General features: G+C 51.3%; 1 protein-coding gene across 1 annotated transcript in view; it reads right to left on the bottom strand.

Annotated features, from left to right (window-relative positions):
- Positions 1–6: 6 nt before the first annotated feature.
- Positions 7–27,638, bottom strand: part of LOC127186204 (uncharacterized) — a 32,084-nt gene continuing 4,452 nt past the window's right edge. Inside the window, 11 exon segments of the mRNA XM_051142665.1 lie at positions 7–3,360; positions 3,362–5,414; positions 18,131–18,284; position 20,668; positions 20,744–20,875; positions 21,035–21,162; positions 23,809–23,949; positions 24,352–24,450; positions 24,453–24,476; positions 27,084–27,200; positions 27,203–27,247. Coding sequence (XP_050998622.1) covers positions 1,219–3,360; positions 3,362–5,414; positions 18,131–18,284; position 20,668; positions 20,744–20,875; positions 21,035–21,162; positions 23,809–23,949; positions 24,352–24,450; positions 24,453–24,476; positions 27,084–27,200; positions 27,203–27,247 — 5,036 coding nt within the window. The 3' untranslated portion in view covers positions 7–1,218.

Genomic DNA, 27,638 nt, shown 5'->3' on the forward strand with positions numbered 1-27,638 from the left:
ACATAGTGACTGCAGGGAGTTGTGGAGCTTACTCTGGCTGAGCTCAACACACAAAGGCCTCGTGCCTCCTGCTTGATCAGGGGCTTGGGTTCCTGTGCAATGGCCTGTTTGTTCACTCAGGCTTCCCTGAGCTGGGGTGGGGGCCACCCATAGTCAGACTCCTCAAGGATAGGATGGGACAATCTTGTTAAGGATCTTTGAGCTAGAAAACAAAGGAAATCCCAGGGAATAGAGAGCCGTCTCCAGAGCAGGGGGAGCCTTTGGAGGACTTTCTCAGTTGTGAGAAAACCAAACAGCAAGTCTCTAACATGTCCAGGGCGGTCCAGGTTACAGCAGACACACCAAGGGGCTGCCGGGAAACTGTAAGCTGTTCATGAAAACTGTCCTGAGCAGTATTGCAATGGCTGGCTCTCACCTTCCTCACATGCCTCAGAAGAGCAAATGCTCCAAGCAGAAGGGCAGTCAGCAGCTGGAAACCCTGTGCACCTTGGCCAACAGCAGGATAGAAAAGCTGTTTTACGAATCCCACTATGGGTGCTGGAGAGTAGGATGCAGGCAGTCACAGTAGCAGTGTTGGTTTTTTGTTTTTGTTTTTAACCTCTACCCAGTTCTAAACAAAAGCATGATTGGAATTGTGTGCCTCAGATGAGTGCTGGGAAAGCCTCCTGAGGCTCCTTACAGTATTTTCCTGATGTCTGCTGAGGAGACAATCCAGTCCCTGACCCCAAGGTTCTGTCTCCTGTGATCAGCAAGACTCTGGTACCAGCTTAGGAGTAAGACATGGCTTAGGCAAACACTGCACTTCCCATATATGAGAGGTTCAGGTCATAGGTCACAGGTCATAGGTCACAGGTCACAGGCACCACTTTGGGTAGTAGACAGGGACATGGTTGGGAAGCTCTGAGGAGCAGAGGGCTAGGGGACACTTCTCTTAGCCTATGACACTGATCTCTCTTCAAGTGCTCTGTGTCCTCCAAGTCACAGTGCTGGTCAGAGGATGTGTGAAAGCCATGGGTCACAGCCAGCAGCCTTGGATAGCTAACATCTTCCGGTCTCACAGCTGCCTGGAACATGAACAAGCACCTCTTGAATGCATCCCCAGGGTTAGTTCATGTACAGTGAGAGGAAATGAGGGATGCTAAGGGCTACATTTCCTCTGTAGGGGATGCTCAAAGTTATGTTCACTTGGAGACTGGCATGCTGGCTCAAAGAGAGCTCTCACTTTGGGGGCTCAAAGGTGTCGCTGGCCCTGAGGACTGTGGGCCTGAAGGACAGATCGAAGGCTTTCTGGTCACTGAAGCTTTGGGCATAATACTTTGCGAAGCGCACCGACCTGCGATGCCTATGGTCTGGTTGGTCCTTTTCTGTCCTGGGGGCACTTGGAGGCCCATCCTGGCCAGGGGCTTGGAAGACGGAGTGGCCTCCAGCATTAGATGTGAGCCAGGGAGAGTTGTCTGTGTTCTCTAGGGAGCGGACTGTGGTCCTGCTACTAGCCAGGGGCTGGCTTTCTCGGGGAGTGGGCTGGGCACTTGGGCTTTGCTGACTGCCTAATGTAGGGCCCGATCTTGGAGGTTCTCCACTTGTCCTAGCAGGGGACACTCCTTCGGTTGTGTTGTCAGGTTGCCCCTGGACCTGAGGTACTGGGTGGCTGGCCTGTCCCTGACTGTGGGTTCGTTTCTGCATAGCCAGGCCACAAGGCTTACTAGGGTTCCGTGGGGTATCATTGTCCCGAAGGCTCTCTCCTTGAGTTGGGCTCCTTTCCTGCCTCCCCAGTGGCCTTGGAGGATGCTCCTGACCCTTGGGCTTGTGCTGGGAGGGATTCTCCTCCACTGGCATCTTTTCATTGGCTCCTAGGCCCTGAGAAGCCTGTTTCTGAGGATCTGCCACACATGAAACACCTGACTGTCCAGTCTGGTTTAACCTTACATGCCCTGTACCAGTTTCCTCTGATCCAAGGTGGCTCTGTGGCCTGCCCATGCCCACCTGTGTTGATAGATTCTCTTTGGCTTCACCCCTCAAACTTTTTGCCTGGGGCACAGACCTATGGTCTGCCTTCTGGGTGGGGACAGGGGGCTCTGGACCATGGGCTAGCTCCAGCTGCCTGGCCTCTCCCTTTGCGGCTGGACTTAGAGGATGCATGGAGGAGCGTGCTGCTCCTGAAAGGTCTTGTTCTCTTTCAGGGTACTTTCCTCCCAGTGTCTGTGGACCCACGGAGGGCAGCTGCGACCGGTCCAGAGGCTCTGCTGGGTTCTCATGTGACCCTGGGGATGATATGTTTTCGCCCAGAGGGTCTCTTTCCACAGCTGTAGTTTTGCTCCCTGTACCTGAGCTGATTTCCCTCACTGCTGGCCCACTTGAAAGGCATGGTGGAAACTTAGTAGACACCAGGCAAGAATCTGCGGTTTTCCCGGGCTGAATGGCTGGGGCTGCTGACTGTAGGGGATGGCTCTGCACCATGTCTTCTGAGATCCTTCCTTCAGCGGCTCTACTCTTGTGCTTTGAGGACCTGCCTGATACCGAAGAAGGCTGGCTGCTGGGTTCCTGGGTTATCTTGTCTTTATAGTCTCGGACACCACCTGACCATGATGTTGTATTGTTTTCACCATCCTGGACATCACCAGCCTGTGCTGTCATCTTGGGCTCAGTGTATTGGGTACCATCTGCGTGTGGTATTGTCTTGTACTTAGTGTCCTGGGTACCACCTGGGTATGATGTCACCTTCTGTCTAGGGTTTTGGGTACCACCTGGCCATGTAGTTGTTTTGTGTCCAGCATCTTGGGTATCACCTGTCTGTGATACCATCTTGTGTTCAGGGTCCTGGGCACCAACTGCCCATAGTGCCATCTGTTTAGTGTCTTGGGTAGCATCTTGCTTTGGTGTTGTCTTGTGGTCAACATCCTGGGTACCACTTGGACATAGTGGTGCCTTGTGTTTAGGCTCCTGGGAACTACCTAGATGTGGTGGGATGCTGGCCTCAACACCCTGAGAAACACGTGGCTGTGATGTCATCTTGTTTGCACTGTTCTGGGTACCACTTGCCCATGACATTTGTTTGTGTCTAACGTGTTGGGCACCGCTTGTCTGTGGCGTTTTCTTGTATTCGGCATCCTTGGAATCACCTGTATGTGGCATCCTCTGGAGTTCAGTGTCCTGAGCACCAGCTGCCCGTGCTATTATCTTGTATTCAGGGTTTTGGGTACTATCTGGCTGTGGTATTGGGAGACCAGTAACATTCCCTATAGGTGTCACCTCCCCAGAGGCTTTGATATTTATCATAGGCTGTTTATCTAATGTGGACTGGCTGTTGTTGCCCAAATCATGGCTGATGTTTTCCTGAGTGATGCTTGGTGGTAGAGCTGACTTCGCTCAGGGGCCCTTGGCACGCTTCCTGTCCAAACTTGATGTCCTTGCCTGGTGCTATGGAACTGTCAGGCCTTCTGCAGTCCTGGGGTGGCACCAGCACTGTGGTGGATACCCCTTTCTGGAGGTCAGTGGCAGAGCAGGTGCCCACTCCTGCGTAGCTTCTCCCAGCAATGCCATTGCTAGCTGTAGGTGCTTCCTTTGACTCTGGACACAGATGTCGTTTCCAGTCAGGGTCAGTGACACTCTGTTCTGAGGTGCCACTGCAACTCCTGGGATCATGCGTGTTCTCAGGGCCGTGTTTGCTCTCTGTTCCACGAGGAACAGTTCCAGAAGGAACTGGTATTAGGAACCTCTGTGAGGCACCACCATCGACATCAGCACCATCTCTTAGGTCTTCCTGGGGTCCACACTCCACTGCAGGATGCAGACTCACTGGCACTCCCCAGGGTGTACTGTGTACTGTTGGAGCTTGGGGACCCCTCCTGACTTCACTCACAGTGGGACATGCTGCTCGTTTACTTTTGTCCACATCCTCTCGTCTCACAACTTGAGAACATCTGTCCTCGTGACGTGCTGCACCCTGCGGAGGACCAGGAGAGGCTGGCATTTCATGAACCACAGGAAGCTGCACTGTTATCCGCGGAGGCTTGATGGCGGGTTGTGCCCGCCGCTCAGCCTGCACTGCTAAAGGGCCTAGGAGGGGGATCTGTGTCGCTGCCTCTTGTTCTGGCAGGTGTCTCTGGATGGCAAAAAAGGGCTCTCTTTCTAACCCTGAGGGTGTTCTTTCTGCTTCATCCTCTGAGCTGCACACAGCCATGATGATTTCAGGCGCTTCTTTTATATTATCCTTCACTCCCTGGGTGTCGGCTGCCACCTCTTGTGTATTGAGCTCCACCGTTCTGTCCTTTCCAACCGACCAAGTACCTCTGGGGCTGTCCAGTCCAAGTGGGGACAACACTGGTACATGGCCAGGTAGGGCTTGGCCTTTGGCAGACATGCCAGAGAAAGCCATGTTCACAGCCACGTGACTGGCCACATGAGCCACTTCCTGGGATATCGGGGACTTCAGCCGTTCCTCCTGTGCTTCATTCCCGAGTCCTTGCGTGTTGTTTCCTCCAGGTTCCAGGTTTTCTGTGTTGGGGGACGTGACCATTTCTCCAGTGGGCCAGCGTCTGGACTCCAAGTTACTAAGTTTTGCACAGTGGGACAACCAGCTCTGGGGGCCACAGACAATGGTGGCAATACTGAGGGCTGGCAGGGGCTCAGCTGTGCAGGCCAGAAACTGGGCGGGGGGGATTCTGGTACAGCTGGTGGCCATGGTGGTCATGTGGAGCACCCGCACTTGTGGCCTGTGCACTTTCTTCTTCTGTAGGCTCTTGCTCTTCCGTCCTTCCCTGTGCAGGGGCAGCACACCAGCCTCCGAGTGCAGGCAGCTACTCTGTTCAAATCTTTCCCTCAGCTTGGAGAGGATGGAGCTCCGGCCCACAAGTCTTGGCAGGAGGCCCCTGGCAGCTCCAGGCCTCTGGGCAGGGGCTTTGTCATGTGTTGCCTTAACTTCCTTCTCTTCTGCAGCCAGGAACTTCTTTAGAATGTTTTTCACAGTGTTCTTCCCACTGGAGGGAATCCACCGCGACTTCTCACTGGCTAGGATCCTCTGGCTACTACTGCTGGATCCTTCCTTGGTCTTTTCCAGAAGCTTGTTGATAGTAGCATTGACGAAACTCCTACCAGGTCCTTGCTTGTCTTTGGAGATCAGCCTCCCCACCTCCCGGGTCTTCTTGAGGTGGGGCTCCCGGCCAGTGCCCATGAACTTAGCCTGTAGAAGCTGGAACCGTGTGGGTCTCCGGCCCACCTCCTGGTGTTGGGATAGGCGGGTGGCCCTGTGTGCTCTGTCTTCTGCCTTCTGGGGTCCATCCGCACGGTCCAGGACATAGAGTAGGAGGCTGCTGAGGAGAGTGCGAGCTGCCTCGTCGCACGTCCTGCTGATCTTCTTCTTCAGCGTCTGAGCGTCGATGGCCATCTTCTCACAGCAAACCTTGCTGCTCTTGGAGCTGTGGGAAAACAAAACCCACAATGGTCACACACTTTATTGTCATTTTCATAAGATTATTCTTATCCTGGTTAGTTTTATGTCAACTTGACACAAGCTAAAGTCATCTGATAGGGGGGAGCCACAGTTGATGGGCTGCAGGCAGGCAAACCTGTAGGGCATCTTCTTAATTAGCAATTGATGGAGGAGGGCCCAGCCCACTGTGGGTGGTGCCATCCCTGGGATGGTGGTTCTGGGTTCTATTTAAAAAAAAAAAAAAGCAGGCTGAGGAAGCCAGGGGAGCAAGCCTATAAGCAGCACCCCTCTGTGGCCTCTGCATCAGCTCCTGCCTCCAGGTTCCTATCCTGTTTGAGTTCCTGCTCTGACTTCCTTTGATGATGAATAGTGATGTGGACGTGGAAGCCTGGCCATGGTGTATTGTCACAGCAGTAGTAACCCTGGCTAGGACAGCATCAAAGCTCCTGGAGGACTTCTGCAACTTCTCTCGGGAGTCTGGACACCTCTGACCTTCAGGCTGGTGCTGATCCTGAGCATTACAAGGGACAGGGGCCTCTCCGAGCTTGAGACATTCAAAGAGCCGACATATAAATAGGAATATTAAACAAGAGCCACATCATGAGCACCCGCCCCCCCCCCCCCAGCCTTGGCAGGGTGTGAGTAAGCATGGCGCACTGCAATGACCACTCTACAAGAATAGCCAACCTGAACCAGCAGCTGTGCTGTCCACCACCAAGAGCGCCATTGTCCTGGGTGCTCAGGTCATGAAGGCCGGTCCCCCAGTGGCTGCTATGTGTCCTTGCAGGAGTAAACCAATGCTGGGGCAGCCCCAATACTCCCCTGGGCCCAGAGTGGAAAGCCACACTATTGGTCTGTTTCACAGTTGAGCAGCCAGCAGACTCAGAGCTCAGGCTTGCCCCTGTGCCACCTGGTTGTCACAGTCTTGCTGTTTGACCCATCTCTCATCTGGAAGGCCTGTGGACACATCTCTCCAGACTGAGCCAGTCACCCGTGGAAACCGCCCTGTGTGGAGAGGGACCTCCTTCCGCCCAAAGAATCAGCAAATGGATTCTGAGAGTTTTGTGTATGCCTGAACAGCTATGCTGGCAGAAAGCACAGGGTGGGGGTGGGGCTGGCTGGGCACAGTCAGATGGATTTAAGTGGTCCCAGATTTCCTGCCTCTGAGGTAAGATGACTCTGTCTTGGAAGTGGGTTGGCTTTGGCTGTGGGTGGCATTTTTCCCTCTCCCGGGGCATCTTGTAACCAGTGGCCATTGAGTTCTACGTCTTGGGGCTGACCTCTGGCAGCTGCCTAGAAGCAAGCTTCTGCCTGGATATCTGAGGTTTCACATGCCAGGCAACTAAGTTCTTACACCCCAAATTCCTCCTCCTCCTAACTGTGCCCCTTGGGCACACAGGAGCTTCCCTGGCCTCCATCCCCTACAGGGTGTACACAGGGCCCTACAGCTTTAAGATGTGTCAGACTGTCACTGGCCCCTCCTCCAAGCTTGCCTGCCCCACATGCACACAACTGAACCTGACAGGGACAGTGTCCATGCTCTCGATGGCCACAGACCACATGACGAGGCTCCTCCTCTGCCAGCCACATCCAGCCTTTTCTCCTTGGCTGTTCTTTGCACAGAGGACAACGCCATCTCTGACCCATCCTAGGTTGGGAACAGTCACACCCTTCCTATGCTGTCCTTCCTGCCACCATCTTCTGTGGGTCTGGTTTCAGGATGTGCCCACCGTTCCATCAAGAATATCAGCACACTGGAAGGCAACTCGGGCTGAATTCACACATCTGTAGTTTCAAAGCCTGTACCCCGCAGCAGGGCCCGGACTGGCCTGGGCACCCATCACTCTTCAGTCGCCATGAGGAGGAATTGGACAATAATCATTACCAGCTCTCAACTAGGTACCCACGCTGGGCCACAAGAGCCCCTCTGTGTGAGTTCCCAGGAGGCACAGAGCCATGGAAACTTTCGGGTCTTGTTCCCCAGGCCTGGGGACTTACCTGGCTTAGGTGCTCTGAGGAGGCTCAAACAGCCTGTGTATGTCTTGGAGCTTTGTGGTCACACAGTTTGTGAGGCCGGTTAGGCTATTTCAACGGTCTTAGTGACTTTTCAGGTGAGTCACTAGGATGACTGAAATAACTATACTGACGACATGAAGCGAAGATATTCTGGCTGACTGACTAAAGGCCACGAGACCCAACCACACAGAACATTGAGTGCCATTCCCAATGACGCTGAGGGCTCCTGAGCCCATGGTCCAAAGGGGTTTGAAATAAGAAGCCCATCTGCATTAGCTGTTCAGCTTCTCCCACCACAGAAGGGCCCGCCTAGCATCTCCTCATACCCCTCGGCATGGCTTCACGCTGCCTTCTGCTTTGCGCAGTGCCGGTGTATAAACAGGACATTTTTTGGGAGACTTGCCGAGTGTGCTTAGACCAGGAGTGTTAGCGTGTGTAAATGCAGCTTGGCTGTTTGGGCTGAAGCCGTACGGTATCACAGTCAGTTAGAAGCTGGCATGTTGCCAAGGTGTTGTCCAGCAGCTTGCCACCTGCCCATCACTGGGGACCAACACTTGAGGCCACTTGGAGCCTTCACTCTAACCTCTTCGGCATGCATGAAAGGGGGATTTATCTAACTGCCCAGATGGAGTTTCAGAAAGTTCTCCAAAGCCCCCACGATCACTTCAGATGCTTTCAATCCGGGCAGGGCAGATTCCTAAGATTTATGGGCTAGCATTAGCAGATTAGAGCGGGGACTTAAGGTCTTTTCTGGTGAGCCACAGCTGGCCCTGTCACGTCATGGCCCATAGGAGGGGCATTGGCCCTGTAACTGATGAGTAAACAGGTATTTCCCAGCCCACTCCGATGAGTCACAGTTGTGTTTAACAATCGCTATTAAGCAAAAGTTAGTCTTCCTTCAGGTGGATCTCTGCTTATCATCCGCCAGAGCATCCACTGTGGCTCCAAGTGAGCATCCATCCTCTTGTAGAATGCTGCCTCTGATCTCCAGGCCCCGGCATTCATGCTCTTCCAACTCCTGGTAAACTTCAAGATGAAGGAGTAAAGCCCAGGAAATGGAATTCTGGCCTCCTCTCACTTTGAGATCTTTGCTTTAGCTCATCTGCCTGAGATACTTGGTCCTCAGAACAGCAACTGCCAGCCCCTTGGGACACAGCTTCATTGTTCCTGCTTCCGGGCAATCTCAGGCTCACAGCCCTCAGCCACTCCCCAGCACACGAGGGGTAGCTCATAGCTCACGGCACCCCCACAGCACATCATGAGGGGTAGCTCATAGTCCACGGCAGCCCCCCAGCACATCATGAGGGGTAGCTCATAGCTCACCGCAGCCCCCCAGCACATCATGAGGGGTAGCTCATAGCTCACGGCAGCCCCCCAGCACATCATGAGGGGTAGCCAGTTGTCAGGTGACCACTTTGAGTTCCTCCTGAAATTTCAAGAGGCATTCTGCATTCTACTTCTGCCCACAACGCCCCCTACTACACAACAGAGGCTTCCCTTGAGTAGAAAGTTTGTCTGTTTTCTTTCCCACTTCACTCCAGTGCCCACAGAGTTCCCAGCATGAAGACCAGGCCTCCGCAGATGCCTGTGGATGAAGTAGTAAGGCCCCTGTGGACACCTGGCTCACTTGTCTCTGTTGGGCAACTGCAAGCAGCATGCAGACCCACCCCTCCCACCCCTCTGCTCTCCTTGCTCCGGCCCCAGCCTTACAAATCTGCTTCCTCCTGGGCAGGGCAGCCACTCTGTTCACTGGCATGTCGTGTCTCACCCTCCAGGGTCCACTTCAGGGCGCCTTCTAAGGTGCCTTTTCTAGCTGTGAGCCCTGCATTACAACCCTACAGAAACCTCTCTGTTCTCTGAGTGTTTCCTGAGGTCCAAGCCATCTCCTCCCACCTACGTCAGTTCTTCCAAGTTGCTGGCACCTCTTGCCTAATCTATGCCAGAACTCTCCAGAGTCCTTGCTGTGCAAACACACCAGGATGGCTTGGAGGGGGAGGGCAGCCTTATGCTGCCCGCATGGGACACTTAGTCTAGCAGCAGTGTGTAGACACGAATAAGGCTGTATTCAATGTCCCTCAGGCATTTGGGTGAACTATAGAGCCTGGCCTGGGATGGAACAGAATCTTCCCCGCCATGGCCAACACAAACAGGGGGCCCATAAACCTTCCTAATTTAGGCACCAGTGGCAGGCAGACAAGGTCATTTAGGACAGGAGACAGGACAATCATTTCAGGACACACCCAAGCTGCTCAGCACTAAGGAATGTCACCACTGTGACTTCTGCAGAGGGAAGAAGACAGCTAGTCTCGAGGCCTGCCTACTCCCACTTGAACACATGCAGCCTCGGCTTAGTCCAGCTCCTCATCAGCTCCGGTCAGTCAGCAGGGCCTTGCTTGACTGTCCCACAGTCAGGGGCTATACCAGGGTTGCTGGGCCCCTGCTCTGAACATCCTCTGCCTCAGTTTTCTTGTAGGAGGAGAAGTGGGGTCTCAAGCAAACAGGGCTCAACTTGGCTGCAAAGATCTGCCAGACAGACCCGTCTCTTAGCCTGTTAGCATGCCACACCCTGAAGCACACTGCTACTTGCTACTACAGGCACACAGGGGCCATGGCAAATTGTTATTTATAAAACATGTCCTGGTCCCTATCAATTGGCAGCCATGATGCTACCATCTCTTTCTTTCCTTCTTCCTTCCTTCCTTCCTTCTTTTTTCCTTTTTGGTTTTTCAAGACTGGGTTTCTCTGTGCAGCCTTGCCTGTCCTGGACTCACTTTGTAGACCAAGCTGGCCTTGAACTCACAGAGATCTGCCTGCCTCTGCCTCTCTGAGTGCTGGGATTAAAAGCAAGCACCACCATCACCTGGCTGATGCTACCATTTTGTACAAATCCACAGAACAAGCTGAGGGACCACTCTCTCCACCTGCCTACAGGTGGCTTTGCACTCACTTCCTTTATAGTGACAGAAGCTGCCCTGTCGTCATTGTACCAACCTAGTTGCCTACCCCTTGCCTCCTCTTGTACCTCAGTATGAACCATCCATACCAGGAAGCTGTGTGCCCAACAAGAGGACATGTCTCCATCAGGCTAGAACTTCTATGGGTTTGTTTTATCTGTCTCCTGGTTAGCTTCAGCTATCAGGTTGATGTAGCCCAGAGTTATCTGAGGAAGTCTCCACTGGGGGACTGCTTCAGTCAGACCGGATTGTGGGCATGATTGTGGGGTATTTTATTGACTAATACTTGATGTAGGAGGGTCCAGCCCATGGTAGGAGGTGCAACCCTCGGGCAGGTGGTCTTGGGTAATGTAGGAAGCTAGCTGAGCACTACCTGGTGGGCACATCAGTTAACAGCTTCCTCCATGGCTCCTGCCTTGAGTTCTTCCTGACCCAAAAATGTAAGCTGGAATTAACCCTTTTCTCCTCAATCTATTTTTGGTGATGGTATTTAAGACGGCAACAGAAAAGCAAACCAAAACTCATATCCTTGACCCTGAAACTGAGGCCAAAGGGCCACAGCGTCTTCCTGCCCACCCTGCTCAGCACGTGGTGGGTAATCAGTACATGTGCTGACTGACCACCATGTTTTATTTTTATGGCTGTTCTTTCTGGAAGCCTTTCCTCGAAAGCCACGATTATCAGGGAACCAGGCCTCCCTGGCTCAGGGGGCCTTTGCCTGCCATCCCTCAACCCCTCCTTCAGCTCACAGACTAAACCCCAGCTGCCTCATCGGCCTCCACTAGGTCCCCATTGCCACCCTGCAAGGACATGGTGGTCCTGAGGACAGGGACCCTCAGGCTATCCTCACAATTGGTCAGGAGCCCTTTGTGGCATTGCCAGCTCAGTGTCCAAGTGGGGCACCGATATAGGGACTTGTGGCAACGTGCACAGCCTGACCGACATCCGCAGAACAGGAATCATCTGTCTCAAGGGCCTGGTTTCCCAGCCAGCAACCTGCCCAGAGGTTCCATGCATGCACTTGCCAAGTCAGTGTTACAGGGAGAGACACAATCTAGGTTCATTTTTACTTTCACAAGTAACATTGCCCTTTGCTTTCTGGCCTTTCTTGGGATGGAACCTAGCCAGGTCCTCATATATACTAGGTGTGTACCCCACTACTGAGCTTCACTCAGCCCACGGAGACTGGGTTTAAATAATGGGGTCTTTTAAGTTGAGGTTCTGAGTACGTTACCACAAGATCCAATGTTAGGCTGATGACTGGTGAAAAATATGTTTCTAGGAGAAAAAGTATTTTCCAAATGGTCCAGAAGACCCAGCTACAGATACAGTGAGGGTGTCTGTCTCAAGAGTGATGGCTGCTTGCCTTGGCCGATGTCCCTGACGGCACCTGGTTTCAACATGTGTGGCTATAGGTACGACTGAGAAGTATTTGGTCATCTGGGCAGTGAGTGACAGACAACAGCCATCGCCTGGGCTGACCCCGGCCTAAGAGTTGGGCACTTTTCAGTGTCTTAAAATATGAGAAAGACTAAAGGGTTCTTGGACTATTACTCTGGTGACAGCTCCTCCCTCGTGCTGTTCTTCAGTACCTGTAGCAAGTGGAGGGCATAGGTGGACATGGAGGAGCAGGTGGACATGGAGGAGCAGGTGGACATGGAGGAGCAGGTGGACATGGAGGAGCAGGTGGACATGGAGGAGCAGGTGGACATGGAGGAGCAGGTTTCCAACCTCTGTGTGATGATGTGGCATAATGGTGAGGCAGTTGGCAAGTTGCCTAACATAAAATAACAGTGTTTCACAGAGGGTGCGAGTACACAGGACTATAGGATTCTAGCCAGGCCAACCCTTCTGGTTTACAGTGGTGAGAAAAGGGCACGTTCATCAAAGAATTCATGGAAACGCCTATCACAAATAAATCACCTAGAAACATTAATGACAAAAACCCTGAGGACACAAGTTTTGTGGTTTGTTGTTTACTGATTCAGAAAAAAAAAGTGTGTGTCTCTATCTTTGTGTTTCTATGTATCTGTGTGTTTTTGCAACTGTGTCTCTGTGTCTATGGTGCATGCAAATGCATATAGTAAGAGAGAGATAAAATAACATGCCAACTGTGGCCCAGCAGCAGCAGCAGCAGCTGTAAAACTGGCTGGAAAGAATACGGGAGGTGTGAGCAGTTTTTTCTTTTTTGAGACAGACTTTGTAGCCAAGGCTAGACTGGAAACTCACTATGCTGCACATTTGTGGTGACCCTCCTGGCTTCACCTCCCGAGAACTGAAATCATAGGTGCGATCCACCACGCTTGGCTTTTTAAAAAGTTTTTTCAAGGCAGGTGTGTGTGTGTCTGTGTGCATGCGCACTCACACGCATGCACAACAGCCCTGGCTGTCCTGCAACTCACTCTGTAAAGCAGGCTGGCCTCAAACTCAACACTCACGGAGATCGTCCTGCCTCTGTCTCCCAAGTGCTGGGATTAAAGGTGTGGTATCACTGCCCAACCACACTTGGCTTTTAAAAACACATTAGAAATTACCTGAGGCCAGCTGTGACAGTGCACATCTGCGACACTCATGCTCGGGAGGTGGGGGTAGGAAGATTGGAAGTTTTGAGGACAGTTTGGGGTTTGAGAACTTATCTCAAAAAGAAGAAAGGAAGGAAAGAAAGGCTAGATGGAGCAGGAAGGGACTTGAAAACAATCAAACTAGGAAAGGAAGAACATAAGTCATGGTGTGACAAGTGGCATTCAGGGATGCTGACGTCACAGATGGGTCCACAGAGGTGGCTTCAGAGCTTCCCTGGGGTTTGGGGGTGAGCACTGGGGGTGGTTTGTGGAGATGGATGCCCTCCAAGTTGGCATCACCAGGGTTACTAGTCATAAGCCCAAGGGAGGGCGTAGTGACCCTGAGTGACACCTCCATGGGAGTCATGGAAGGACAAGAAGGTCACAAAGATGGTGTTCAAAGGGCCACGCGAGGGGTTGTGGTCTTGGGGCCACCTGTCTGCGGTGAGCTTAGCACAGAACCCAGGACAAAGCCAGTGTTCCAGTGTCAGGGCACTGGTGGCTGTGCCTTCTACAGCATTGGCCTCTTATTTACCATGTACCGTGTAGATTCTTTACCACAATCCCCTGAGCATGCTCTCAACTTATCTCTACTTAACAGTGAAAAGTAAATCTATTCAGCAGAAGTTTTAACATAGAGAGGCCATGCTAGTCTCAGTGTCCTAAAAGACATTTCCAACTCAACAGAACCTTTGGGATGGATTTTAATTGCTAGAGATTGTAATCAGACAATTGAGCTGAACATCAGTTGGGACATTTTCAGTATTGTCCCATGCCCTTGAGCTGGTTTTCTATCCATATTCAAGACAGATGCACGGACCCACGGGCCCGTGCTTTTGGCATACACTTCAGAAAGGGGGAGGCGAGGTGGGCTGGGCTGTGAAGGGCACAGAGGCCGCCTGCACCAGGGAGCAGAGTAAAAGATGTCTGTTGTCAGACACTGGACTTAAACTCCTCTGACTACTCCATCCCAAGTGAGATACCCTAGCCTCCAGATGCCTGCTTTCCCACCCACAACACAGGCTCTTCAATACTAGCCACCTCACAGAAAACCTACATTAATAGAAAGACACACTCAATGGGACAGGCTGGTAGTACTATGCTTGCAGCCTGCAGGAGGTGGGGAAGCCAGGTGCCAAAACAGCCTTGCAACTTCACCGGCGTTTGGCTGAGCTCCGGCTGCAAGCAGCACAGAAGCATTTGTACCTGGTGTTATAATAAGCTTTGCCAGTTGGCTCACAATGTTTGTTGGTGGTGATTTTTATTTTCCTTCCAAGGTGGGGTCTTGCATGTAGCTCTGGCTGGCCTCAAACTTGTGATCCCCCTGCCTCTGCCTCCCCAGTACTGGCATTATAAGTGTGTATCACTGCAACCAGCTTAGGAACCTAATTCTGTTGACCTCTCTGAGGGGTCTCTCTTGTCTAGCCGACTTACTCCCTCCAACTGTCAGAAGGGGATGGCATCTATAACACCCACCTCTTATCTGGCTTCCAGATGTGAACACTTTGGAAAAACAATTTAAAATAGAAATGAAAGACCCTCGGCTTAATGGAACACTTGTCTGGCAGATGTAAGGCCTTGGCTTTGGGATCCATCTTTACTGTGTTCTCTTTCTATGTCTCTGCTCTCTGCCTCTCTGTCTCTGTCTCTCATTTAGGTTAATTCATCTAAACTAGCCTGAATCCCAAAACCCTGTGTCTCCTGGCCAGCCTTGTCCACATAATACATACTCCTCTTCTGGGAACATGGCTCCTTGCAGGGGACCATGACACTAGCTCACACACATTCTTGAGAACACACTGGAGTCCAGATCTTTCCTGAGATCGCTTTCTCCAGAAGCTATCAGCTTCTCAGTCTGCACCCCAGATTCCGCTTACATGTCTGTGCCTCTAGACCCACAGAGGATGCCTACCAGTTGATTTGGAAAGAAAATGGGTGCAGAAGGTTGCACCAATGACCCACACTTTCCTGTAAGTCACCCCAGTTTGTCACCTAGGAATAAGAAGCACTGGCTCCCTCCAAAATCGAATGAACAGATGTAGTGTCCTTGTGTTGAGGCAGGACATACGACCTTCCCTTAGTCCCAGGTATAATGTTTATACACTGTAGCTTGCCCCTCGTTCCACCAATTAAAATAGGGGGCAATAGAATATTGCCTGCACCACAACTTCAAAACTAGGAAAGCAAAATAAATGTCCTCCGATGAAACACAGCTTTGCTGTGCTATTGGTAGAGACTGATTTGTTTGCACAGGAGATGTGGAAGTCAGCTTGGTGTGGTAGAGCAAGCCTGTAGCGCCAGCACCGGGAAGGCTGAGTGCGTGTGAAGGATCATGAGTCTGAGGCCACCCCAGGCTACACAGTGACATCCTATCCCCACAGAACAAAATAAGAAAACGAGCAATTTAACTAAGCCTGGTGATATATACCTTTAGTCCCAGGACCTAGGAGGCAGCAGCAGGCAGACTCTGTGAGTATGAGGCCAGCCTGGTCTACATAATGAGTTCTTGGCTAGGGCTATATGGAGACTCTCCCCTCTCCCTTCTTTTATTTTGGTTTTTTGAGACAGGGTTTCTCTGTGTAACAGCCTTGGCTGCCCTGGACTCGCTTTGTTATACAACCATGTGTGATGGGGCACACCTGCAATCCCAGCACTCAGGGAGGCAGAAGCAGACAGATCTCTGAGTTTGAGACCAGCCTGGTCTACAAAGTGACCATGCCAGGCTAGAGACCCTTTCTTATCAAAAACAAAACAAAAAACCCTACAAAAACAAATAAAAAATCAAATTCATAACAACAACAACAAACCCCCCACATTTATCTAAAATTCGGTTAAGGGTCTGGGTATATGAACTACACACACACACGTACCATGGACTACTAGTTAGTGTGTGTATATGTACACTCTTACACACACATGCAGACTAATGCAGGATGATGGATTGGTAAGCCGTGTTAGTGGAAAAAAACAAAAGACAACATATACATGTACAGCAACTATGATCTTATGTATGAAAGAAACCATGTGTACACAGCACACATGTGCAAGCACGTCGTGCCTACGGGCAACACTGACAGTTGATATTGAAAATAATTCTGGCAGGATGCATAAGAAGTGGACTGTGTCCTGTGTGTTGGGCCCAGTGTGTGAGCGCAGGTGAATTTGGGGAGATCGGGTTTCCTATATGCCTGTACCCAGCAGCACCTGAATCCTGAAGCCGTGTGTGCACATTACGGCTGTAATCCCCACAGAGCCAGTGAGCACTACACGTCTAACGCGGAAGATCCTGGGCCCCTCTCGTTACCCAGGGCCTCCCTTTTCCTTTCAGTGTTGCACTTCTCTGTCATAGGAAAATGAAATGGGGGTGGGGGGGGGGAACTTGTATAACATTGGTGAATTGCACCTTATCTTATGCTTGCTAATTTCATAATTACTTTGTACATTACTGATTCTTACATGAGAGGAGTTTAATCTCCCAAAACCACTAGCAGAGTACAATGGAACCCGTGCCGGCTTCTGTCCTAGCCCTACCATACCATGCTGCTTATGGGGGCATCTCTGCTTGTGCATCAAGGACAGAGACAGGAAAGGCCACTCTTGGGCAAGGCCACCAGTGACATAGGAGGACACTCTTCAAAACGCTAAGCATTGTATTTGTCCTAGGGAACTTCAAACATGTCTACTTCCGGCTAGTTTCATTTTCCTGAGAGAATTCTCCATTACGTCACATCCATTCCTCTGGGCTCCTTGTGTAGCAGATAGAAATGTACAATGATGGGAGACTTTCCTTGTATCCATCTCACGCACACGCATGCACACACGTGCTCGCCCCTGCTCAGTGTTGAGTGTCACAGACCCCTCCACAATGTGACTACACTCCTCTACAAATGGAAGCCAGGTATTCTCAAAACCAACAACTCTGCCCCAAGACAGGCCTGGCCTGCATCCCTGTAAACACAGGATCGTTCCCTAGACCAAGGATAAGAGCGGGACCTGGGACAAGGCAGCTTCAGGACGTCCCGACACATCCCCAAGCCGGTGTTGGTGACCCTTGCTTATAAAGTCTGCAGCCATTTGCCCGGCCATCTATTTAGACATCTATCCCAAGGGAGAAGAGGCATCCCCTTCTCCCATTTGACCATCCCTCAGAAGCAGGGGAGGCCCTGGGAGAGTTTACATCCCACAGGCTGTGCAGGTTCCCACAAGTGGAGCTTCCTGCCCTAGTCCCCACTGTATCAGAGCTTCAAGGGACCCCCACCAGCTTCCTGCTGCAGACAGTGTTGGCTCCTCTCAGCAAAGAACACAGCACCAACATGACAGGCCCAGCTGTGCTGCCTGGGCACAACGCCAGCCATCTGTTGCCAATGGTGGCTGAGTTCATGCTTGTTACCAACTGAAGAAAACCTGTGTCAAAAAGCCATAGTTGAAGCAGGAGCATGTATCTGCCTTCCCATACTCCCAGCTAACCCCTACTTGGGAAATCCCACAGAATAGGACACCATGGCTAACGGCTTCCTCATAACCGGGTCCATCTAACTACCAAAAGGAAAGCACAGCGTGTGACACAGAAAATCATCTGCTGCCTGGCTTCTCGATGCTCAGAAAGATCCCAGTAAAGGCTTAGTGACCAAAACATGGTGAGGAGGTTAAATGACTGCTTTGGGTTCCTCTTGAAGCCACCAACCATCTCTACTATGAGGCATGAACACATCTGACTGCAGAGAGAGAGAGAGAGAGAGAGAGAGAGAGAGAGAGAGAGAGAGAGAGAGAGAGAGAGAGAGAGAGAGATGCCCCGCCCCACAGTGTGCCAGCAGGGTAGCCGGTAAGAAATATACAGCTAGGAGGCAGAAAGACTGAGGAAGGCTCGCAAATGGAGAGCCACAGCTGTTAGTGTTTGTTTGAGCAAGTAAACAAGCAGCAGCTGGAGTTCGGGTGCGGCAAGCACAAGGCCTCAGTGAGGGTGAGGAAAAAGATTTTCTAGGACAATGTGTTTTATATAGCAACAGGTTTGGTATTGGAGGGGAAAGTCACAACTGAATCACAGCTCACGAGGAGGGTGTTCCTTATGTGGAAACTGCACCCCTGTACCCTCTCCTAGGGGAGGCACTAATGCCTGAGTGTGGACGTTACGGGGTGCCCTCTGGGAGGGAAAAATGGCGGAAACACTTTACTTTTCTTCTGTGGACAGGCGGTGCAGGGCTGTGCCCAGATCCTCTAGTCTTCCTTTGTGCTCCAGTTCCTGGTACAAGCCCCGTGGAACAGTGTCCAGGCCGTGCAGCAACCCGAATAGGGAGCCCGCGATGGTCCCGGTGGCCCCGCTCTCACCTGAAACAGCAAACATGAATGTGTCCTGGGTGGGGGGCTCCCCACTGACTAAGCCTGTGTCCTCCATACCTCTGAGATGACCCTGGAGGAGACAGGCACAGTGACAGACAAGCTGTGATCCTAGCAACCAGGATGTTGAGGTGGGGTTACTGACATGACACCGAGTTCTGCCTGGCTAGAAAGTGAACACCAGGCCAACCAGGGTTACACCACTGTACCCTGTCTCAAAACAAACAGAGCCGCCTCTGGGCTGCCAGCTACCAGGGCAGTCACAGTTCTAAGCACAAGACCCGTGCCTGCTGTACAGGTGTTTTTCTCTCTATTCCCCTATTTAAGGTGACACCTGGGCGTTAGGTAGCAGGTAGAGGTAGACGTGAGTGGTGGGCAGGGGTGAAAGATGGAGTCCTAAAGACAGTCGGAGCCCTGGTCCTGTTGGTACAGCCTGAACACCTGAAAAAGCCTGGCTTCAGCTTTTATAACAGAGCCTCAGGTTTGTCAACTGACAGACGGCCATGGGATCCATCTTTGGACTTCGAGCGCTCTCATAAAGGAGGTATGTGTGAGGTGATCAAGGAAGTGCATCAGCATGGGGCAGCTGTGTCTCCTGACGGTCAGAACCCCTTTATGGTCAGGCGTGCTTGACGCTGCCTTAAGTTGTTCCTCTACCAGAGACTTGGGTGCCAGCGCACATGCCCAGTTGTCACACATGTGCGATTGGCTTCATTACACCGTGATTTTCATCCATCCTTTTTGGACTTTTCTAGTGGATTATGGGAATCTGGCCCATCATGGCTGGGAGGAGAAAAGTTACCTTCCTCCATAAATATGCTACTTACCCATAAAACTCATAAAATTGTCCATAATTGAATATGCAGACCGATTGGGATGCTCTCTATTTCTTTCTTTTCTTTTTTCTTTTTTGGTTTTTTGAGACAGGGTTTCTCTGTGTAGTCTTGGCTGTCCTTGGACTCACTTTGTAGTCGGGCTGGCCTCAAACTCACAGTGACCTGCCCACTTCTGCCTCCCTGAGTGCTGCATTTACGGGCATGCGCCACTGCACCCGGCTCTGGCTGCTCTCCATTTCTGACGGTCCTGCACTCACTACCTTTCCATCTCTGGTTCGCACTAAAGCCAACCACAGCCTACCTTTGTTTGGTTGCTCTTCTTTTAAAACTTATTTTTTATTTTATGTTTGAGTGCTTTGGCTGCATGATGTATGGGCACCGTGTGTGTGTGTGTGTGTGTGTGTGTGTGTGTGTGTGTGTGTGTTTGTGTGTGTGTGTGTGTGTTGCAGATGGAGACCAGAAGAGGTTAAAAAAAAAAAGCCCCTGGAATTAGGATTAGTGATGGTTGTGAGTTACTATATGACGCTGGAAACTGAACTCAAGTCGGCTCCAGGAGCAGCAAGTACACTTAACCGATGGCCTCTCTCTCCACCGCAGTTTGTTTTTTGAGTCAGGGTCTTTTGCAGCCCAGGGTGGTTCTTGAACTCTACCCCCCTAGTGCTGGGAATATGGGCATGAGCCTCCTCACAGGCAGTTTATGAGGTTCTTAGTGCATGTTAGGCAAATACTCCAACTGAGCTTCACCAGACCCCCAGCCTACAAGGTTCTAGTACATTTACTTATTGTGTGTACTCGAGTGTGCACATGTGCCATAGTGCCTGTGTGAAGTTGTTCTTTCCTTCTACCACGTCCCGGAATAAACTCAGGTATCAGGCTTGGTTTACAGGCGGAGATGGCTCAGAGGTTAGGGCACCGACTGCTCTTCCAGAGGTCCTGAGTTCAATTCTCAGCAAACACATGGTGGGCTCACAACCATCTGTAATGTGATCTGATGCCCTTTTTCTGGGCTGCAGGTGTACATGCAGGCAGAGCACTCTGCATAATAAATCAGGCTTGGTTACATTGTTTTTACCTGCTGAGCCATGCTCTGTCACCCATCCCCCACACACCTGTCTTTGTGGAGTTCTGCACAGGCTGGAAGGTAGGCAGCTATTCTCACCACTTGTCTCACATTTAGTAAGCCCAATGTGTGGGGGCCACTGAGGCACAATAGCCTCAGGAGGAGAAGCACTTCACCCAGACCCAGGAACATGGCTTTGTACAGGCTACAGAACCGCAGGATGGGTACACCTGGGTAGTCGGGTTGAGGGAGACCTGCCAGCTGGGAGTGAGCAGATGGAAAGAGAAGCATCCCTACACTCGGCCACTGTCCTGACAGTGGTCACATGTGAGGTCGGCAGGCTTGTGAGCCACATCAAAGTAGGTTACTGCAACTGTATCTGTTGCCTAGGGGACCAGTATATGTACTGCAATCAGAGACTGCAGAGTGTGCCCAGAGTGTGTGTTCTGGCTCTGTGGCTAAACCCCTATCAGTGGACCCTAAATACCTAGAAGTGCTTCAGGGCACAGGTTAGTACCTTCTGGAAGTATCCACCCCAGAGGAGGACATCTTACCTCCATGAACATGGCCCGCTGGCACAGCTCCGTCCAGTTGCTCCCTGCAGCAAGGAGAGCATCGTAGGCTATCATGGGGGCATCATGGCCGCGCCGTCCCCCTCGGCCTTCCGAGCTCCACTTCTTGTAGGTCTGAAGAGAAGTGTGGGTCAGTGTGTGCGTGGCAGAAGATCCAAGTCTGTCCCTGTGGCTGCTGGCCACCCCCGCCAGTATTGTTCACTCACTCACTGTGTCCCAGCCAAGTTCCTTCACAGAGTACCGGCACGCCCCCAGGGCTGGGGCTAGACTCACCTTGTCTCTCTCCTCTGCATCGTAGTTGTCAGGGAAGGTGGCTTTGTCCTCTCTGTCTTCACTGATTTTTCTTTCCTCCAGGTAAAACTGCCACTTTGCTTCGAAGTAAAACCAGTGTTCCTGGTACTCTAGAGGCAAGCAGAGGGCAGGTGGGCTGCTGGTGGCTGGTGACGGTGGCCATGGGGATGAGGGATTTGGACAGTGCCCTCCCCCGCTGCAGGTGTCGGGGTGGAGTATCATCTGTGCCAAAAATGAGCAGCCCTGACAGCACGGCTGCCTCCAGCAGTGGCACGGAATATGGGGAGGAAGCAACACAGAACCAGAGTTATTTAACTGTCCTTTAAAGCAGACCGTGGTTACAGGGTGGTTAGGAGCCTAGAATGTTAATTAATGAAAAAATGCAGCTAAAGGTTAAGAGTGCTTGCCTGGCACGCATAAGATACTGAAAAAAAAAAAAAAAAAAAAAAAAAAAACCTAAACCAAAGAAACCCAGAAATCCAAAACAAACCAAAATGGAGTTCTGTATTCTGATTAACTTAAATGTGGACCTGCACAGTAAGGGGAGATGTTTTATTATTACAGATAAGTTGAAACCCAAGCCCCTAGCGGGCTGAACTATCCCCGCTTGGTACATCTGATGAGGAGGGTACCGACTGGGCAGTGGCCAGCAGCCACTCATCTTACAGGGGATCGAGCCGTCTAGAGAGTTCAGTCAGCAGCAGGAAAGGGAGGCACTTGCTCTAGGAGGCTCACAGCCTGTCCTCTCCTGGAGGCAACAGAGGGTGGGGAATGCCTTGGCCTTTAGGGGCTGGTAAGGCTTCGGGGGACATAGCGGAGGATAAAGATTTAGAACCTGCCTTCTGCCTATGGCTGGACAGCTGAGGGCAGAGAACAGAGCAGGAAGGGTAAAGGGCTACAGGATGGCAGGAAGAGGCTGCAGAGGAGAAGCAGGAGGTGCTGGACAGCTTCTTGGACTAGCACATTCGGCTTCTGGACATGCCAGGCTTCACAAAGCTGAAACACTGCCCACTTGAGTACCAGTAAAGGTCAAAGGCTTGTGTGGGGTAGCCAGCAGCTCAGGAGGGAGATTTCCACACTCAGAGCCCAGGACCTGCAAGGCATGTCTGATTCTTTCAGCTGCCCCTCAAACCTGGGGAGGCCCCAGGGGACACTGTCCAGGGATGTTTACAAAATAGCTCTTGCTGGGTGAGCTCAGGGTCTATTCAAAGTGCTGTGTCTACGGAGCTCCTAAAGTCTGGGTTAAGCAAACTTAAAATCAATCTGATATAAAGAAATGTTCCTCAGGGGTCACCTCCCAGAAAAGCCTCCAAAATGGTCTGTCAGTGAACCCTGTTCCCTCATGGATGGCACCCTTTTAAAATAGCCTCGTGGGCTCTGGAGTCCTGGGTGTCCCTTAGCAATGTGACTGTTGTGCTGTGAGTTCTATATAGCAACTGTCTTCCAGTCTGGGGGCAGCTAGTGATCTTACTTGGGTGAGAGAAACAGCCCACTGACCGTGGGTAGCATTGAGGGACCTTCAGGGGTATCTGAGTCCCTGTGAGACAGAGGAACTAGGGGAAGATGGCTTAATCTAGCCCACTTGAGACAGAGGAACCAGAGGACGATGGGTTAAGCTAAGCAAAAGCAAATGAAATCAATATTCTCTGGAGGTCAAGTTGGTGGAGGATGGACAGTTCAGAGATGCGCTAACTAGAGTGCCCGGCACCATCCTTTAGGCCCAGTTTCCTCTAGTGCTGAGGCCAAGTGGGTGGTCTCCTATGTGTTATTTGTCCTGGTAAAGATGTTCTGGAACCCTTTAGAACATGACTCCCCATCCACATCCTGTGGTGACCTTGATGTGACTCTTGGGACTGCTCAGGAATCACTCAGCTTCATGCTGTCTTGGGGGAAGGCATAACCCTGACCCCGTGCTCACAACCTCCTTTCTTTCAGGACACCCTGGGTGGCCTCCTTTAGAGTGTAGGTCCTCCTTAGGTGCACAGCACAACAGGTGGATCCACCTGCACCCCATCCACACACCCTCCTAGAGTGGAGAACGACTGTGGGGTAGGAGCGTCTTCCTTATACTCCATGGGGAGTGAGCCCTGAATTTTCTGGTCCAGCCTTTGGGCTCCTGTATCTATGTCTACTGTACAGTACACTTGAGCCAAATGGGAGAGGGGAGGATATACTTTGCTGCTTGTGTTCCGAACCCTAAAGACATGGCGCTCCCAGGAGGTTTGATTAACAGGCTGACCATGTCCAAAAGGTTGGCAGGCTCAGGGTTAATGAGGTCAGATGAAAATGTTGGGAGCACAAGCCTTTAGTGTTCTCTGGGGACATACGGCATGGGGACATCCATCTTGGTACAAATGGAAGTGTGTGCCACGGCAAAGGCTACATCTCTTTGGTCAAGTATGGGTTAGGGTGGGGCCGTGGGAAATGTAGGTGCGATCTACTCCTCTGCAGATACACTTCTCATTTGCCCTAGACACTTGGTGCCAGCTTGAAGATGCAGAGGGTATGGGCATCCCAAGACATCAGCATACCGGGGAAAGGGTCTTCTTGACACCAGAAGCAGGTGCCTGCCCTCTGCCAGGTGAGGACCATTGTGACATCAGCTCTTCCCACACTGGGTCAAGGCTTCTCTAGGCACTGACTTTGGATGAACGCACCTGTAGCCGCTGGGCGGCAGGTGCGGGACTTGAGTGGGAATGGCAGCACACGTGCTTTGGGGAGCAGAAAGCACTGGGGCAGGAAGATGTCAGGCTCACCTGCCATGTGCCGGATGGTCTTCCTGCAGTACTCCTCAGCCAGTGGGACCACCTTCAGCATCTCTCTTCCCCACTGTACAAGTGGCTTTCCCTGGATTGCATAAGAGGCAAACAGGGCAGTGCACAGAGACCCAAGGAATCCTGGAGGGCAGCAGGGAGAGAGGTGTAGCTCTGTTACCCGGGCCAGTGGCTTTCTGAGTCCATACAGACCACCCTCAGAGCTGTGAGTTCGCCTTTCCCTCTGTTTAAGAGGCAAGGCACCTCTTCAGAAATGCTAAAGGACACAGAGACTAAGCAGCTTAGGCCAGGCCAAGAAGAAGGGCATCTGCTGACAGACCTGACTCTAACCCCTCATTAGCCTGCAGCCCAGTTTCCCCTCACGAGCTATACCTCTCTTTTCTTTTGTTCTGACAAGAATGATATTTCAACAGTGAGAACTTTCCCCCTTGCATGCTTCTTCAACATAACCACACTTAACACCGACTCTGTTTCCAAGTAGAACACGAGCCGCACAGGACCTGCACCCGCCCAGCACCACTTTACCTGTGGGATGGTTGTGGGTCATTCTCCCACACTCAATGCTGACTTCAATGAGGGTCTCCAGCCGCTCTGGCTTCCAGTACCGCATTCCAATGCACATTGCTTAGTGGCAGCGCCAAATCCTGACCCTACAGGGAGGATAGACGCCTGGATTCAGATTGCCTCCGTAACCTGTGGGAGTCTGGCACTCATGTCTGAAGTATGAAGCTTATGTAACAACCCATCATTAGAATATCATTGGGTGAGTGAACAATGAATAAGCCACCCAAATCCTGGACAGGAGGAAAGAGATCTGTGGGGCGGGTTGCAAGAAAGTGGAGTTAGTTAGCCCCTGAGAACGGACAGTCTCACAATGTACCTCTACTGGGGCAGAAACAGCATCGAGTCAGATGTGCCGGCTTCCCCCCCCCCCCCGGCCCCCACCACCACCTCGCTTTTCTTTTCCTTCCTTTTTTGGAAACAGAGTCTTATTATGTAGCTACCTTTTCTGGCAATTTTCTCTTTAAAAAGGTGTCATTAGAGCCAAGCGTGGTGGGCGCATGCCTTTAATCCCAGCACTCGGGAGGCAGAGGCAGGCGGATTGCTGTGAGTTTGAGGCCAGCCTGGTCTACAAAGCGAGTCTAGGACAGCCAGGGCTACATAGAGAAACTCTGTCCTAACAAAACAAAACAACAAAACAAAAACAAAACCAAAAACAAACAAACAAAAAAACCCCAGTGTCATTAAGTTATAACTGGCATGTGTCCTCTTCTGGCCTCCTTGGGCACTTCATGTATGTGCTGCACTTTCAAGCATCAAAGCACTAATATTATTTATTTCTGCCATGAAGGCTCTGGGCTGTTCTTGGAGCACTTTCCTGTATGCACACTCCATGATCTCCCTCCCATGCACATCCTTTCCATAGATGTAGCTGTAGAGGAAGTTGGAATCTTGCTTTTTTCCCCACCAATATACAGCATAGAGTTTTTACATCTTGACACACGGGTCTACTCTATTCTTTCAAATAGCTACTTAGCATTCTGCCATATGGATTATATAATTAACATTCCCAACCTCTTACTGAGGAACACCAAGCTGCTTCCAGCCTTTTGCTAATACAATGATGATGTGAAAGTCATCTTTGTGCATGTTTTTGCATGTTTGCTTAGTATGTTGTCGTGTGTCATCCTCATGCATGTTTCTGTGCATTTGCTTTAGTATGTTGTCATGTGGGTCTTTAAGACTTTAGAACTAGGATGTCAGATCAAAAGGTATTTTCATTAAATAATTTTGCCATATAATCCTGGATTTCGCCATCAAGGGTCTGTATCGCTTTTGCCTTGCCTAGCAGGAAGCTCTGTATGTCACCACAGTGATGGCCCTAAGGCCTTCTTGGTAGCTGTGATGGCCAGTTTCCATTGTCAATGTGACACAATCTAGAATAACCTAGAAAGAGTCTCAACGAAGGACTGTCTACATTGGGTTGGTGTATGGGCATCTCTGTGTCGGGGGGGGGGGGGGGATAGGCATCTTAATTAAGTTAAGTGATGTAAGAAGCCCCAGTCCACTGTGGGTAGCACCATTCCTAGTCAGAGGGTCCTGAACATTTAATGCTGGAGAAATCAAACTGAGCGCAAGCAAGCAAGCAAGTGACCGAGCATGCGTTCATTTCTCTTTGTTCTCCACTGTGGATGTGATGTGACCTGCTGGTTGAAGTTCTTGCCTTGAGTTCTCCATAACAATGGTCTGTAACCTAGAGCCATAATAAATAAATAACTTCCCCTCCCTCTAAATTGCTTTTAGCCAGGGTGGTGTTGTCATCATCATCATTATTTTGGGTTTTCAAGACAGGGTTTCTCTGTGTAGCCTTGGCTATCCTGGAACTCATTCTGTAGACCAGGCTGGCCTCGAACTCAGAGATCTGCCTGCCTCTGCCTGCTGAGTGCTGGATTAAAGGCATGCACCACCACAACCGCCCAGCATTAGCTAGAGTATTTTATCATGGTAGCAGAAATGAAAATAGAACAGTAGTCCTGCTGTACCTGCTTAAACTGCTATTCTTGGTAGTGACACATTTATCTGTTAAACATCTCCCCTGCTGGTAAAATCTACACCTCTCGCACTGTGCCTTCTATTGTACCTGGGTTGTTCTTTCTTGGCCTCTCTTGGATATCAGAGAGTCTGACCTGGTCCCGCCACAGCTCAGCTGCTCTTGTGCCCTTCAGTTCAGAGACACCCTAGGCGGTAGCTACTTTCTCTTCTGTTTGGGAAGAGTGAGCCCAGGTCCCCAGATTGATGGGGCTGGGGAGGGAGCTGACAGCTGTGGCGCCCGCCCGTGTCCACTCTGCTCCCTTCTGAGTAAATACAGTATTATAAAGAAAGGTACCAGGAGACAGGCCCGGCACAAGAGGAAGAGAGGCTCTACGGCTTGGAGCCTGGGCCACCTAGAGGACTCAGCATAGAACACTGGAGGTGTGAACACAGACTGCACTTCTCCTTAGCTAAATACAAGCCTTAAGGAAAGGCGGTGGAAAACATTCCTTAAAGGAAACTGGAGTTAAGAAGAAGCCTTCTGAGGGAAGCCTGATGTCCTGCGGACAGCATCTCTGACAGACTCTTAAGCAAGCAGGGAAGCCCGCAAGCGGATGCTCACTAAAGGATCTGATGCTGGCAGCTGAGCATCAGGGCAGGCTGCCAGCACCCCCAACCCCGCGGGGGGCCCCTAATGGCAGTTCTGTGAATAGGAAAGGTTCGACCCTTTTCATTGAAGGGAGTATGCCAGGCGAGGAGGTAGTTATCTGGCTTCAGCTGGGAGCAGCCCTCAAGAGTAGAAGGGTCTGGCCGACGTTCTGAAAGTCTCTCCACCGCCTCACGTAGCATTTTACCATCTCACGGTACAGGTCATCTAGGCACCAGTAGTCTGTGGAGGAAGGGGCAGGGGACAGATGTCAGTGAGGACAGCACACATGTGAGGCGGTGCGTGTGGGAATAGGCCCCATCGATGGGGAAGAGAAGGAAGTTTGGTGGCTTCCCTGCTGGCTGGCTGAAGTTAGACCTTCAGCTTGCAGTCCTCCTATTCTGGTGTCCTGAGAGTCTAGGGTACGCCCACCGCACAGGGTGATTCCTCTGAGTGCCAGCTCCCACCCACCACCTTGGGAAGCCCAGGTTCTGAACGGCTGCTGTTGCCAAATGTGCCCTTGGTCCAATGAAATGCATTCGGGGAACGGAATGGGCTGCATCCTTGAAGATCATGGGGCAAAGGGGATGGAAAGAGCTAGTCCATACAGCACACCTCCCCTTGGCCAGCACAG

This window comes from Acomys russatus, unplaced genomic scaffold (genome assembly GCF_903995435.1).
Source record: "Acomys russatus unplaced genomic scaffold, mAcoRus1.1, whole genome shotgun sequence".
Taxonomy (NCBI): Eukaryota; Metazoa; Chordata; class Mammalia; order Rodentia; family Muridae; genus Acomys; species Acomys russatus.